General features: G+C 37.8%; 1 protein-coding gene across 1 annotated transcript in view; it reads right to left on the bottom strand.

Moving 5' to 3' along the window:
• The window catches only part of NEIL3 (nei like DNA glycosylase 3), a 50,004-nt gene extending 35,420 nt beyond the window's left edge, over positions 1 to 14,584 (bottom strand). Inside the window, 1 exon segment of the mRNA XM_079141052.1 lies at positions 14,369 to 14,584. Coding sequence (XP_078997178.1) covers positions 14,369 to 14,524 — 156 coding nt within the window. The 5' untranslated portion in view covers positions 14,525 to 14,584.
• Between the last annotated feature and the right edge of the window lie 243 nt (positions 14,585 to 14,827).

Here is a 14,827-nt window from a genome sequence, read left to right as displayed (position 1 = left end):
AATGTATGAGCATACCTTTTTCCCCACATCCTCGCCAAACCTATTGTTGCTTGTGTTCTTGATAATAGCCATTCTAATTGGGGTGAGATGAAATCTTAGGGTAGTTTTGATTTGCATTTCTCTTATTACTAGAGATGTTGAACATTTTTTCATATATCTGTTGATTGCTTGTAGATCTTCTTCTGTGAAGTGTCTGTTCATTTTCTTAGTCCATTTGTTGATTGGATTATTTGTATTCTTGGTGTAAAGTTTTTTGAGTTCTTTATACATTCTGGAAATTAGCGCTCTATCTGAAGTATGAGTGGCAAAGATATTCTCCCACTCTGTAGGCTTTCTCTACACATTACTGATAGTTTCCTTTGCTGAGAGAAAGCTTTTTAAGCTTGAATCTATCCCAGTGGTTGATTCTAGCTTTTATTTCTTGTGCTATGGGAGTCCTGTTAAGGAAGTGTGATGCTAAGCCAACAAGTTGAAGGTTTGGACCTACTTTTTCTTCTATAAGGTGCAGGGTCTCTGGTCTGATTCCGAGGTCCTTGATCCATTTTGAGTTGAGTTTTGTGCAGGGTGAGAGATAGGAGTTTAATTTCATTCTGTTGCATATGGTTTTCCAGTTTTCTCAGCACCATTTGTTGAAGAGGCTATCTTTTCTCCACTGCATATTTTTGGCACCTTTGTCTAGTATGAGAAAATTGTATTTATTTGGGTTTGTGTCCATGTCCTCCATTCTATACCATTGATTTACCTGTCTATCTTGGTACCAATACCACGCTGTTTTTGTTACTACTGCTTTGTAATAGAGTTGAAGATCTGGTATTGCGATACCTCCTGCTTTGCTCTTTCTACTGAGGATTGCTTTAGCTATTCTGGGTTTCTTATTCTTCCAGATGAATTTCATAATTGCTTGCTCTATTTCTGTAAGGTACATCATAGGGATTTTAATTGAAATTGCATTGAATCTGTATAGCACTTTTGGTAGTATGGCCATTTTGACAATATTAATTCTGCCTACCCAAGAACATGAAAATTCTTTCCATCTTCTAAAGTTTTCTTTAATTTCTTTCTTTAGTGTTCTGTAGTTCTCATTGTAGAGGTCTTTCACCTCTTTTGTGAGATTGATTCCCAGGTATTTTATTTTTTTCGATGCTATTGTGAATGGGGTAGTTTTCCTAATTTCTCTTTCGGAAGATTCATCATTTATGTATAAAAATGCATTGGATTTATGAGCATTGATCTTGTAACCTGCTACTTTACTGAATTCACTTATGAGTTCTAAGTTTTCTGGTGGAATTTCCAGGTTCCTCTAAATATATAATCATGTCATCAGCAAACAGGGATAGTTCGAGTTCCTCTTTTCCAATTCGTATCCCTTTAATTTCTTTGGTTTGTCTAATTGCTCTGGCTAGAGTCTCAAGAACGATATTGAATAGAAGTGGTAAAAGAGGGCATCCCGGCCTTGTTCCAGTTTTTAGGGGGAATGCTTTCAATTTTTCACCATTTAGAATGATATTGGCCATGGGCGTAGCATAGACGGCCTTTACAATGTTAAGGAATGTTCCCACTACCCCAATTTTCTCTAGTGTTTTGACCATGAAGAGATGCTGTATTTTATCGAATGCTTTTTCTGCATCTATTGAAATAATCATGTGATTCTTAACTTTTAGTCTGTTGATATGGTGAATGACATTTATTGATTTCCAGATGCTGAACCAACCTTGCATCCCTGGGATAAAACCCACTTGATCGTGGTGCACTATCTTTTTAATATATTTTTGTATGCGATTTGCTAAAATTTTGTTGAGAATTTTTGCATCGATGTTCGTTAAGGATGTTGGTCTGAAATTTTCTTTCCTTGATGTGTCTCTGTCTGGTTTAGGTATCAGGGTGATATTGGCCTCATAGAATGAGTTTGGGAGGGTTCCCTCCTCTTCTATTTTATGGAATACTTTGAGAAGTATTGGAATGAGCTCTTCTTTAAAGGCTTTTGTAGAACTCGACTGAGAACCCATCTGGTCCCGGACTTTTCTTTGTTGGTAGACTTTTGATGACCTCTTCTATTTCATTGCTTGAAATTGATTTATTTCAGTTGTGTATGTCCTCCTCGTTCAGTTTAGGTAATTCATATGTCTCTAGAAACTTGTTGATGTCTTTGAGGTTTTCTGTTTTGTTGGAGTATAGATTTTCAAAATAGCTTCTAATTATGTTTTGTATTTCACTCATGTCTGTTGTGATATTTCCTTGTTCATTCCGAATTTCAGTAATTTGAGTTTTCTCCCTCTTTCTCTTTGTTAGTGTGGCTAAGGGTTTATCAATTTTGTTTATTTTTTTCAAAGAACCAACTATTTATTTTGTTAACTTTTCCGATTGTTTCTTTTGTTTCAATTTCGTTGATTTGGGCTCTTATTTTAACTATTTCCTGTCTTCTACTACTTTTGGTGTTGGTCTGCTCTTCTTTTTCTAGGGCTTTGAGCTGTAGTGTTAAGTCGTTTATTTGTTGATTTCTACTTCTTTTGTTGAATGCGCCCCATGAAATATATCTTCCTCTAATTACTGCTTTCATAGCATCCCAGAGATTTTGATATGATGTGTCTTTGTTCTCGTTTACTTCTAAAAATTTTTTTATTTCCCTCCTGATGTCTTCTGTTATCCATTCATCATATAATAGTGTATTATTTAATCTCCAGGTATTGGAGAAGTTTGTTTTTTATTCTGTCATTTATTTCTAATTTCAATCCATTATGATCTGATAGAGTACAAGGTAGTATCTCTATCTTCTTGTATTTGTAACAGTAGCTTTGTGGCATAAGACATGGTCTATTTTAGAGAAGGATCCATGTGATGCTGAGAAGAAGGTGTATTCGTTCTTTGTTGGATGGTATATTCTATATAAGTCAGTTAAGTCTAAACTGTTGATTGTGTTATTGAGATCTATGGTTTCTTTATTCAATTTTTGTTTGAACGATCTATCCAGCGGTGAGAGAAGTGTGTTAAAATCACCTAGTATTATTGTGTTGTGGCCTATTTGATTTCTGGAATTGAGAAGGATTTGTTTGACCTACATGGATGAGTCAATGTTCGGGGCATAGATATTTATGATTGTTATGTCTTGCTCATTTATGCTTCCCTTAAGCAGTATGTAATGTCCTTCTTCATCCCTTCTGACTAGTTTTGGCTTGAAGTCCACATTATCTGAAATGAGGATGGATACTCCAGCTTTTTTTGCTGTGTCCATGTGCATGGTATGTTTTTTCCCATCCTTTCACATTTAGTCTATGGGTATCTCTTTCTATGAGATGAGTCTCTTGCAGGCAGCAAATTGTTGGATTTTTCTTTTTAATCCATTCTGCCAGTCTATGTCTTTTGATTGATGAGTTCAGGCCATTAACATTCTGGGTTATTATTATGATATGATTTGTATTCCCAGTCATTTGACTCATTTTTGTTTTTTGACATGATTTGGTTTCCCCTTTATTTGGCTATTCCTTTAGGCTAGTTCCTCCCGTTGCTGATTTGCATTGTTGTTTTTCATCTCTTCCTCATGGAATATTTTGCTGAGAATGTATTGCAATGTTGGATTTCTTTTTGTAAATTCCTTTAGCTCTTGTTTATCATGGAAGGATCTTATTTCATTGTCAAATCTGAAAGTAAGTTTTGCTGGGTATAAGATTCTTGGTTGGCATCCATTTTCTTTCAGGGCTTCGTAAATGTTGTTCCAGGCCCTTCTAGCTTTTAGGGTCTGGATTGAAAAATCTGCTGATATTCTTATTGATTTTCCCCGGAATGTAATTTGATTCTTTTCTCTTGCGGCCTTTAAAATTCTGTCTTTATTTTGTATGTTAGGTATTTTCATAATAATGTGCCTTGTTGTGGGTCTGTTGTAATTTTGTATATTTGGAGTCCTATAAGCCTCTTGTACTTGGTTTTCCATTTCATTCATCAGATTTAGGTAATTTTCTGATATTATTTCATTGAATAGATTGTTCATTCCTTTGGTTTGTTTCTCTAAGCCTTCTTCAATCCCAATAATTTTTAAATTTGGCCTTTTCATGATATTCCATAATTCTTGTAGATTCTGTTCATGATTTCTTACCATCTTTTCTGTTTGGTCAACTTTGTTTTCAAGATTAAATATTTTGTCTTCGATATCTAAGGTTCTGTCTTCCAGGTGTTCTGTCCTATTGGTTATGCTTTCTATGGAGTTTTTAACTTGGTTTATTGTTTCCTTCATTTCAAGGATTTCTGTTTGTTTTTTTTTTTCAATATCTCTAACTCTTTATTGAAATGATCTCTTGCTTCCCATATTTGCTCCTTTAACTGTTGATTGGTGCGATCATTTAATGCCTGCATTTGCTCTTTCATCTCCTCCTTCAATGCCTGCATTTGCTCTTTCATCTCCTCATTTGCTTCCCTGATTGTTTTAATTATGTACATTCTGAACTCCCTTTCTGACATTTCTTCTGCTGTGCTGTCATTGGGTTTTATTGATATAGTATCTAGGTTTGTTTGGGACATTTTCTTCCCTTGTTTTCTCATATTGGTCAGATATCAGTGGGACTCTGTGATATTGCAGAATTCTTCTATTGGCTTATAGTGTCCCTGCAGATTTCCAGTGTATCACCTTCCTGCCTTCAGTAGCCTGAAGTCCTGGAGTAACTTGATAATGCAGTGCTTCCAAGGAAAGCTGCCCCTAGCCCACTACTGGTTCCAGGACTTGGAGCTGGCTCTGTGTGGAAAGGCTCTCACTGGAGGGCCTGCTCCGAGAAGCTAGCCTGGAAAGGCGCTTCCCGCCGGAGGGGGCCGGGCTGCGGGCTACTTGGGGAAGTCCCTGGCTGCCCTGTCCTGGTCCCTGAAGCAACCTGCGGGCAGGAACTCGCCGCCGTGGTCAGGGACTTGAAGCTTGGTTCTGTGCAGACAGGCTCTCACTGGAGGGGCCTGCTCCGAGATGCTGGAGAATCTGGCCCTGTGGGAGGAGCCCGCCGGAGTGCGCAGGGCTGCCTGGGGAAGACTCTAGCTGCCCTACCCTATTCTAATAAGCCACCCGAATCTGGGCCTGCCACCCGGGCAGTGCTTCATCGAGTGGGGGAGACTCACCCCGTGGCTCTATTTTAGTCCAAGTCTCTCAATGCCTCCCCTTCTTGAATCCTGGGTTCTGAGTGCCTGGAGATGCAGTCACCCTCTAGTCCGCCATCTTGGATCGCCCCCTTCAATTCTCACTTTACCATGTTTTAGGATGTCTCTGACAAAGAGACAGATAAAGTACCCTTGAAATAAACAGTGCTGTCACAAGATGTACTAAAACAGTATATGGAAAAAATGAGTCCCAACTGTCTCACTGCTACATTAACACCTTTGACAAGAACGTACATCATTTAATAAAATCTCGAAAAGCCAACAGGTGTAACAGTTTATGTTATTCACTTGGCTGGGTCTACAACACAGACATTCTCTCACCACAAAAGTGATCTGTGACACCTAGGAACACAATCCTTCCCATTAAAAAATGGACCACAGTCAAGCATGGTAGCAAATGCCTGAGACCAGCCTCCCAGAGACTCGGGAGGCTCATATAGGAGAATTGCAAGTTCAAAGCCAGCCTCAGCAACTTAGCATGACCCTGTCTCAAAATTAAAAAGGGTTAGAAATATATTTCAGTGGCAGAGCACCCCTGGGTCAAGCCTTAGTAAAAAATAACAAACAAACAAAACCACTCATGGCTGTTTAAATGGATTGATTCATTTTAAAAAAGATTGATTTTCTACTGTGTGTGAGGTTTAGTTCTAGAAGCTGAGGATGTCAATAAACGATTAAATTCATCCCACCTTTAGGGAGGTTATCTTCTAGTAGGGGAAGAGAGTAGAGCAAGTATGTCAGAACACCTGCAAAGATGAGAAAGAGATTGGGGACGGGGAACAGGTAGCAGTTTGGATGGGGTAGTCACAATTTCATTAGGAAATTGGCATTTGAGCAAGTTTTACATGAGCTTAGAGAAAGAGTCATAATTCTGGCTAAAGAAATGGCAGTGCAAAGGACCTAGTATGCTGTGGGCCAGTGTGGCCATAGCACAGACAAGAGCAATATTAGAGATTTGATTTATGGGTTATGGACTCCCATGGGTTCTTGGGCTCCCTACCAGAACAACCACATAAAGACACATTAGCACAGGAACAATGGTCTTCATTCTTCTGTAGGGAGATCAATCTCAGGCTGGCTCAAATGAAGGAAAATGGTACACCGCTTTTATGGCATCTATAGGTAGGCAGAAACTTGCTGTTGTCACATGTAGAAGTCGAGTTTCAGTTGCATCTGTGCTCTTCTTCTTGTATCTTAGTACCATTTTAAGTCTCTACCTCGGGGTGTAATTTCTACTCAGGGTGTGATTTTTACTATGCTAATAAAGGTAACTATAGGTTACTTTAGTGACCATCTTATGCATGCATCGGCCCCTTACCACATGAATTTGCTCCTTACCATTTGAGAGTCTCCAGTATTATTTTCAGAACAGGACAAACTATTATCGTCTCTCATTGGGTTTGATTTCCATGACCTTGCTCTTCTTGGCTTTGGCTTCTTGTTATCTCCGTTGACCACATAGTCTTTGAAGACTGAGCTGACTTACCAACCTCCTGACTCCAGGTATGTTCTTAATTTCATAGCCCTGAAGTCTGCTCTACGTTTTAACTTCTCATTTTCTGGCATGATCTTTTAATCCCATAAAACTGAGGGCTCGATTAGCTCTCACAGTAGGATCAGAGAGAATGGCCACAAGGGTACAATCTGAGTAGCCACTTTTTCTCTGACAGTAATCAAACAGAAGAAAAATATGATCTACATTACTGTTTTATATATGCTCTCTGGCTCCTGGCTAGAATTTTGGCTGGGGGGGTTGAAGGTAAAAGCCAAGAAAGTACTTCAAAGTCTACTGCAAAAATCCATTCAATAGATGGAGATCTGGACCAGTGGAGACAGTGACAGTGGTTAGATTTTTAAACGTATTTTGAAGGTAAGACAGAGTATATGCTGGTGGATTTAATGTGGGAGGAGAGAGATGGGGGGTCATGATAATTGATTTTTGGCCTAATCAACTGAAAAGAGAAATGCCATACAATAGATGGGGAAGATTTGAGTAGAACACATTAGGAATGGAAAAACAACAGTTTTAGACATGTTAAAGTTGAGAAGTCTGTTAAAAAAAAAAATGTCCCATAAACAGACAGATATAGGAGTCTGGAGTTCAGGAGAGGAATCTGGGCTGAGGACATGAATTTGTCCAATGATCAGCTGAGAAATGGTATCTAAAGCTGCAACACTGGGTGAAACAGGGAGTATGTATAGATAAAGAAAAGGATTACGGGAACTGGGTCTGGGGCTCTGTAGAGGAAGAACCAGCAAAAGAACATTATGATGTCAGAAAGGAGGAGGAGGAAGTAGCAAAGGTGACTGAGAAAGCAGGCATCAAGGCAGGAGCAAAACCAAGCAGGTGCAGGATCTTGGAAGCAGGTGAAAACCATGTTCCAAGGACGAGGGCACATAGAGGGCTGCCAACAAATCAAGTGAGATGAAGACTGAGACTGGACCACTGGATTTAGCAATGTAGTAGTAATTAGCGACTTGAGTTTTAGAGAAGCCCTAGGGGCCAAAGCCTAGTTGGAGTGCCCCATTATCAAAATGCCAAGGTTTAATTTATCAAGAGAAGAGTTGAAAACTTTGCCCATAGCTGATGCTAAGGGGTAGTTTTAAAACGTCCTGGCAGGATTAAGCCCTCAAGCCATCAAAGATTGTCCTGAAGCATATATCTCTATCTGTAAATCTATTGTCAACTAGCAGAAATTTATAAAGATCTAAACATGGAAAATTTGGTCATTTAGTAAAAGAAAGTCTCCATGGATGGTCCTTAAAACCCTTATGGTTACAAGTCACTTATTAACATGACAAAGGAGAATAATTGTCCTTGTAAATAAATTCTGTTGTGCATGGGAGGAGTCTCAAAATATAAAGGCCGATATACTTAAAATGCATAGGACCATTATACATCTTCACACAGCTGTCAGTGAAAAATGAAATATGTTGTCCTGCCTGACAAAGCCTCCAAGCGAACCTCAAACCTAATCTTTAAAGGTATAAAAATGACTTGCCAATTCTACTGGTGTTTCACCTACGTTCCATAATTGAAAACAACATAAATGGCATCAAAAAAGAAACATTGAAACAGTCATGAAATTAAAGGCATATAAATGTTGAAAAAGATGTTTATGGCATGATAAATGTGAATATTATAATATAGCTACTGGAAGAAGGACAAATGGAAGAATGATCATAGGTGGAGAAATACTTGTGTTTCACTTGACCTGAATCTATCAAAGCACTTCTGTGCAGAAGAAACTCCTTCTAGCTACAGATGCTGTGTGACCTTGGCTTGAATGTGTTCAAGAATTAGTTTTTTAAATGCCTGATGCAGTGTTTGGGAATTGAAATGAAATGCTGGTACAAACTTATCCTTGCTTGCATATATAGTTTGTAATCTCTCTGGTTCTAGGGTCTTCCCTCCGGGGCAGCTGAATAATCTTGAGACATTCTACTTGTCACACTTAGCATAGTGTTTTCTAAACCATGGGCATGGTATTTACTACACTGAATTATTATTTGTGTGTGACTTGTATTTCTTCCCTATCTGTAAAAGCACATTGGGGGTTGTAACTCACATTTAGCTAATATATTTAAGGGCTTTATACAATGCCTGGGGTTCAGTAAACGTATGTAGGATTAAACAGATCCCTTCTCTCTTCCCTCCTAAAACTATGTGCAGCTTTAAAAGAACAGGCTCACTGTCTCCCCCACCATATCCATCTTGCTTGACCTGTCCTAAGACTTCACAGCAAAAAAAATTCTACTCTACCATGAGTTTCATATTCTTTTAAAATCTATTAACATCTCAGTCCGTTATTTTCACGTTATCTGCAATGGAGTGAGATTTAAATGTAAGAGGACAAAATTCTCATGACTACCAAATGCTATATGGAAGTAAAATATCACATTTACCAGAATTTCTCATAAATTAAAAAGAGTTTAATAGGGGAGATTTGAAAAGGGATTGAGGTACATGCAATGACAAGTCCCAAAGCACCCCCTTTTGTGTGTGTATGTGTGTGTGTTTGACATGTTTACTTAGCATTAAATAGCTGCTTTAGAAACATCTATTCTAATACTACATTTGTGTTTGGAGAAAAATTACATGTAGAGATCATTTTTTAATTTAGTTGTCCATTATGCAGAAGCTTCACCTAAGTCAGTTGATTTCTTAGACACTATTGTTTCTAAATCATCAGTTCAACATACTATTTGGGACAAAATAAAATTTTCAGCTAATGATTTATTGGCTATCACAAGTCAATCAATATACTTTTCACTTTTTTAAAAAAATTCTATTTTAAGGGGAAGTTCTGATATACCAGTAGGCTTGTTTCACTTATTTTGTGAGCTACTGTGTACAAACTGGGTGAGACTTTTGCAATAAATCTAAGATTTACAAGATATTCACTTGTCCTACTATGGATTCTAGGGTTATCACCTCATTCTACAAGCTCCTGTTGCCTAGACAAATTCAAAAATTAATTTCTAGAAGCCTATTATCTTTTCTGTAATTATACACAATTGCCCAATATATACTTGACTTTCTCATGTTGACCCTTATAATCCTGTTACTGTATTATTTGAACATTTCAACCTTTTTATTTTCTGAAAGAGATGAAAATCTCCTATGCCACAATTTTAAGTATGATTGAGTAGGGTTCACCTTCCCATTTTCAAGTGGCTTAATAATATGAAATCTTCAAAACAACATATATTTTCCGAGACAGCACATGATTTATTGCACTGATTACCATTTATCCTGCCTATCCATGGGTGAACAAGGAAGATGAACTTTTCATAGCAGAATAAGACTTTTTCATAGATAAATGTTTCAACTTTACTGCAGTTACATATTTTCCCCACAGAGAAGAAAATGTCATATATTTTCCCATTCTCTCCTCCTCCTTCCTCATATGCTCTTTTCTCCCCTAATGTAACACTTCTCCTAATCAGAGATCACTTATCTGCCAATCTAAACCACCAAAGAACTTAATTTTAAAATGGTCTCTAAGTTCCAAACTAAAGGTCTTTAGGTCTATATATACAGTTTTTAAAGAGCAGGACATTTGAGCACTTACCTTTTTGAGGGCATCAACTGATTACAGGCCATTTATAAGGGAAGAGGGTGTTCCTGAGGTAAATAGGTCTGGTGGGAAAGCCCTGATGGAGTAGAGAAAGGAACAAGTACCAGGATGTTTACTTTGCCATGCACTAAGAGTTTAGTATGTCTCTAATTTAATCCTGATCACATAAACTAAGATGTGACTATAAGCATCTTCAAATAGAAAGTAAAGAAGGAGTAGAAATTAAAAATCAAGTTGATCAGGTATTCTTCTCTGTACAGCACACTGAACAATGTTGGATAAAAGACTATAATGGCCGTGGAAAATCACCTCCTTTAATTTGCTCATCTGTAAAATAATGTGAGGATATGTGTTCTCTGTTACCCCCCATTTCATGATGCATTATAATTCTGCATACCAATAAGGATGATCTTGAGTCACTGAGGAGAAATAATTACCAATATCCACCTAAGAGGGCAAAAAATATATAATGCATGTTATAGCCAATATTTGGCTACTTAAAGAAATTAGCTTCATTTAGCTGGGAAATGAATCTCTGTAGATTAGTTTGTTCCTTTAAATAATGGCAATAGAATGTGCTATGATTTTTTTTTCCACGTTGAAGAAGGGTAAGGTAGGAGGAAAACTTATTATGAGGCTTCATTATTTTCATGTTACTAGGCATTTCCAAAACATAAACATACTCATAAGGAGTATAGAATTCATTTTTAAATCCATTATCATTGTGCACTATTAAAAACTTTGCTCCATTCATTCACTTTTATTAAATCTTAATCTGTTCATGATACTCTGATGTATAAAGATGAATAAAAATAGCTAGAACGTTAAATACATGTGTCAAATGTTAAGAAGTCATAGGAATAACCAGGAGCTCATGTTTCAAATGAAATAAATTCTTATAAATAAACTCTCATATCCTAGTTTATGAAAGGAGATTGAAAACACATTCAGATTACACACTGATTTCACTAAAATATTGTATCCACACAACAATTAAAATTGGAAGATTGACTCTTCAAAGCTCATTAGTCAGGCACGTTCATTTATATTCCAAGATTGTTTCTTACCATAAGGTTCTACAAGCTCCAGCAGAGTTTTATGCAATGTGCTTACACAGTTGCATAATTTTATGCTGACAAGACAGTGGATCAAGACTCAGAAAATAATACAGTACATACATGACTGGCACATGCTGGGATCTTCTATAGCTAGGCTTTCTTCTTCAAAATGAGGATTAGTTGTCATAGGCAGAGATACACTAACGTGTGTTTTCTATGAACTTTAAATTGGAACAAAGAGAAATGCTATAAGACAAACAGTAAGTGGTTCATGATGGTAGTATCTACTGTGGTACAGGGTTTTTTATAGTTTGGTTGGTTCTCGGAGCTATGATTATCTGAAATTTAAATATTTTAAGTACTCTATTTGTAATTTTTTCATGTTCACTGTAAAGAATATAGTATATAGTTGTTATTTTAAAACTGTGTTTGAGAAAACAAATCATTCCAAGCCAGTAGCAGAAAACATTTAATAGCTTCAACTCTCTGGCATATATGCATAGGAAATGAGCTCATCTGTTACAATAATGATCTTGCAAGAAATTTGGGACAACCTACTATGTTTTAATGAAATTCACTATGGATCCAACATCCCTCTCAAATGCAAAAGAGACTATTCATATTTACAAGGATTATTATTATTACTATCATTATTATTTGGGGTACTAGATATTGAACCCAGAATGCTCCCCACTGAGCTACACTTCTACCCTCTTTCCCTTTATTTTCATTTTGAGACAGGGTTTCACTAAGTTGCCCAGGCTGATCTGGAATTTGTAGTCCTTCTGCCTCATCCTCCAGTAGCTGGGATTACTGGTGTGTCACTCTACCTGCTGTTATGTTTTAGATAAGTCCCAGAATGTGAAGCTATGGCAAAATATTTAGAAGTTTATCAAAAGCCATAAGGAGATTATTAATTCCATATTAATAGAACCAGACTTCTCATCCTAATCACAAACATCTCTTCCAATTAGTAAATTCCTCTATTAAGAGGAATAGAATAGCTGTAAATCCAAGACTGCAGCATAGTTAAGAGTACATGTTTTGGAGTCAGAAAGAAGAAAGATCAAACCCTGCTTATCCCTTTACTACTCATGTGATCTTGGGCAATGGGTTTCAACTCACTCTGAGCCTCACAATTCTTCTCTGTAGAATTAGGTTAATTCTTTATTATAGAGTTATTCTTTCTCATGACTAAATGAAATGTAAAAGCACCTCATGCCTTGCAACGAAATTCATAATAAATTTAAAAGGAAATGTTCTTTCTCTTGCCTAAAAAACAATGAGGTGATTATTTAAAACGTTAGGTTGGACTCTTACAGTGGGAACCTTATCTTATTCATCTTTACATCCCCAGGAGCACAAGTGCCAAGGCCTAACACAAAATACAAAATGTTAAGTGATGTAATTATGATACTGAGAAGAATATTTATATCATATTAATTGCTAAGCACTATGATCTGTACTTTTGAAAGAGTGATTTTTTTTTTTTTCCTCTCTCATTTAATCTCTACCACCACACCCGGTCCCAGTCCCTCACTTGAATCACTGCAGTAGTCTCCCAACTGAAGGAGCACTGTCTACTCTGGCTTTCCTCCAGTCTTTTCCTTCTTTTCAAAGTATAAATGAATCTTGTCACACTTTAAGGACTCCTATGGCTCTTATGATAAATACAAAGTCCCTAATCTTGTCTACAGTGTTCTCTGTGGTCTGCCTTCTACCCACCAATCAATATTATATCAAACCACCATCCCTGTTTCATTCTCCCTTTTCAATTCACACTGGTTCATGTGCTTGGAGCTCTTTTTCTTTGTTCTGTGGCCTACCTTCAGCACAGGTGCTGGGTATCTCACCCCTTCACACCTCAATTTTGTTCCATCCCCAGGGAAGCCTTCTCTGCCCTTTCTAAGTCCTTACAGAATCATGTACCTCTCCTACAGAGAACTTATCAACATACATTTCTTTATGCTACCCTTTAATGAATGTCTACGTATCTTCCCAACTAAAAAATAGGATATACAGGGTAAGTGTCTGTTTTCACTCTCCAAGTTAACTTCAGTATTCAAAATTTTGCTGGATGAATGACTTATAAACATTAACATTCTTAAGAACCATTAAAATTCATCTCTACAGCACCCTGAAATGATTTTGAGAAATGTAAAAAAAAAAAAAAAAAGTACTTACTGACATATCAATTTAGAATAAATAGAAGGGGAATTGGAAGGAGACACAAAACTTTTCCGAAGTTTGAAAAAGCATTTCCTCAGATTTAGAACCTCATTTCAAGTTGGAAGCATATACTAATTTCATAGTAGACAACTTTTTCTTTCCAAGACCAAAGGCTATGGGGAAGCTTTGCAGGAGAAATTGAAGTACAGCACAATATTGCATGTATCCGTGAAATACAATCATCCACACATCTGAAGGGCTTCAAATGTATGATGGCTTAATCGGAATATTTTTAGTACAAGTTTTAAGTTCTTACCAAATGAATATCACACCATCTGCAATGAATGCCGAGGGGCAAGAAGGTGTGCTACAATTTACTTTAAAAAGGAAAAAAAAATCATGTAAGGGATCCAGAACTGGGTTTCTCCGCTCCTTCATTAGATGGCAATATTGAGTGACAAGTTAGTGCTAAATTTACTATGTGCAATTTTATAATTATTTGTTATTTGTCACACTGTGAACCAACTGCAGAATATTAGTCAGGTAAGAAGGTCGGATTTTATGTTAAAAGCTATTGTCTTAAAAATGTGAAGAAAAAACGTGAGAGGTTGCAGACATTTGATAGTATTAATAGTGGAAAAGGCAGCTGTAGACCTAAATAAACCATCTTTTGCTGGGTTATTTAAAACGTTACACAAGGTGACTTTGAATCAAACACCTTCAAATCAATTTTATCTGCTCAGGAGGTAACAGTCTGGGCGCTTTGGCTAGGACCAACTTCTCCCTACCATAAAGATAAACGTTGGAAACCGCGGGTCTCCAGGGAACTTGAACCAAGAGAAAAGATACCGCACTGCTGATGCTGGAAACCTGGGAGGGATTTTATTCCATTTCTCTCTGCATGCTCCATGGCCAGTAATAGGAGTAGCTCACCTGTGAAGAGACCTGGACCCCTGAGACTGCCTGTAGCAACGCGGGGCTCTGCAGATTCTGAAGAGCACTTCCCCGCACGTCTATCACCGTCTGGCCTGGGAGCACTCGCGCCCGAATTTTCTCTCCATTCAGAGTACATCCTGGTCCTTCCACCATCTCCCTAGTCGGCACTGTGCCCCGCTACTTGCAGTGACCGAAGAGAAAACAGTTGTGCAACTTTACTTCCGCGCGGGTCCTGACTCCGTGGAGAGGAAGTTCAAATCTCCCGCGCGTCCGGCCCCGCCCAGGCCCCGCCCAGGCACCCCCTCGCGGTTGGGCGGGAGACGCTGCCCTACGGCGCATGTGCATTGGTTTACGCCTCGCGGTCTCTATGTGCACTTTTGTGGAAATGCCAGTGAGGTGAGTGTGTACTATGAACTAGGCTGAATGAACTGAAAGAACAGAGGAAATAGGAATTTG

This window comes from Sciurus vulgaris (genome assembly GCF_902686455.1).
Source record: "Sciurus vulgaris genome assembly, chromosome: 5".
NCBI lineage: Eukaryota > Metazoa > Chordata > Mammalia > Rodentia > Sciuridae > Sciurus > Sciurus vulgaris.
This window is presented reverse-complemented; position numbering and strand designations above follow the sequence as displayed.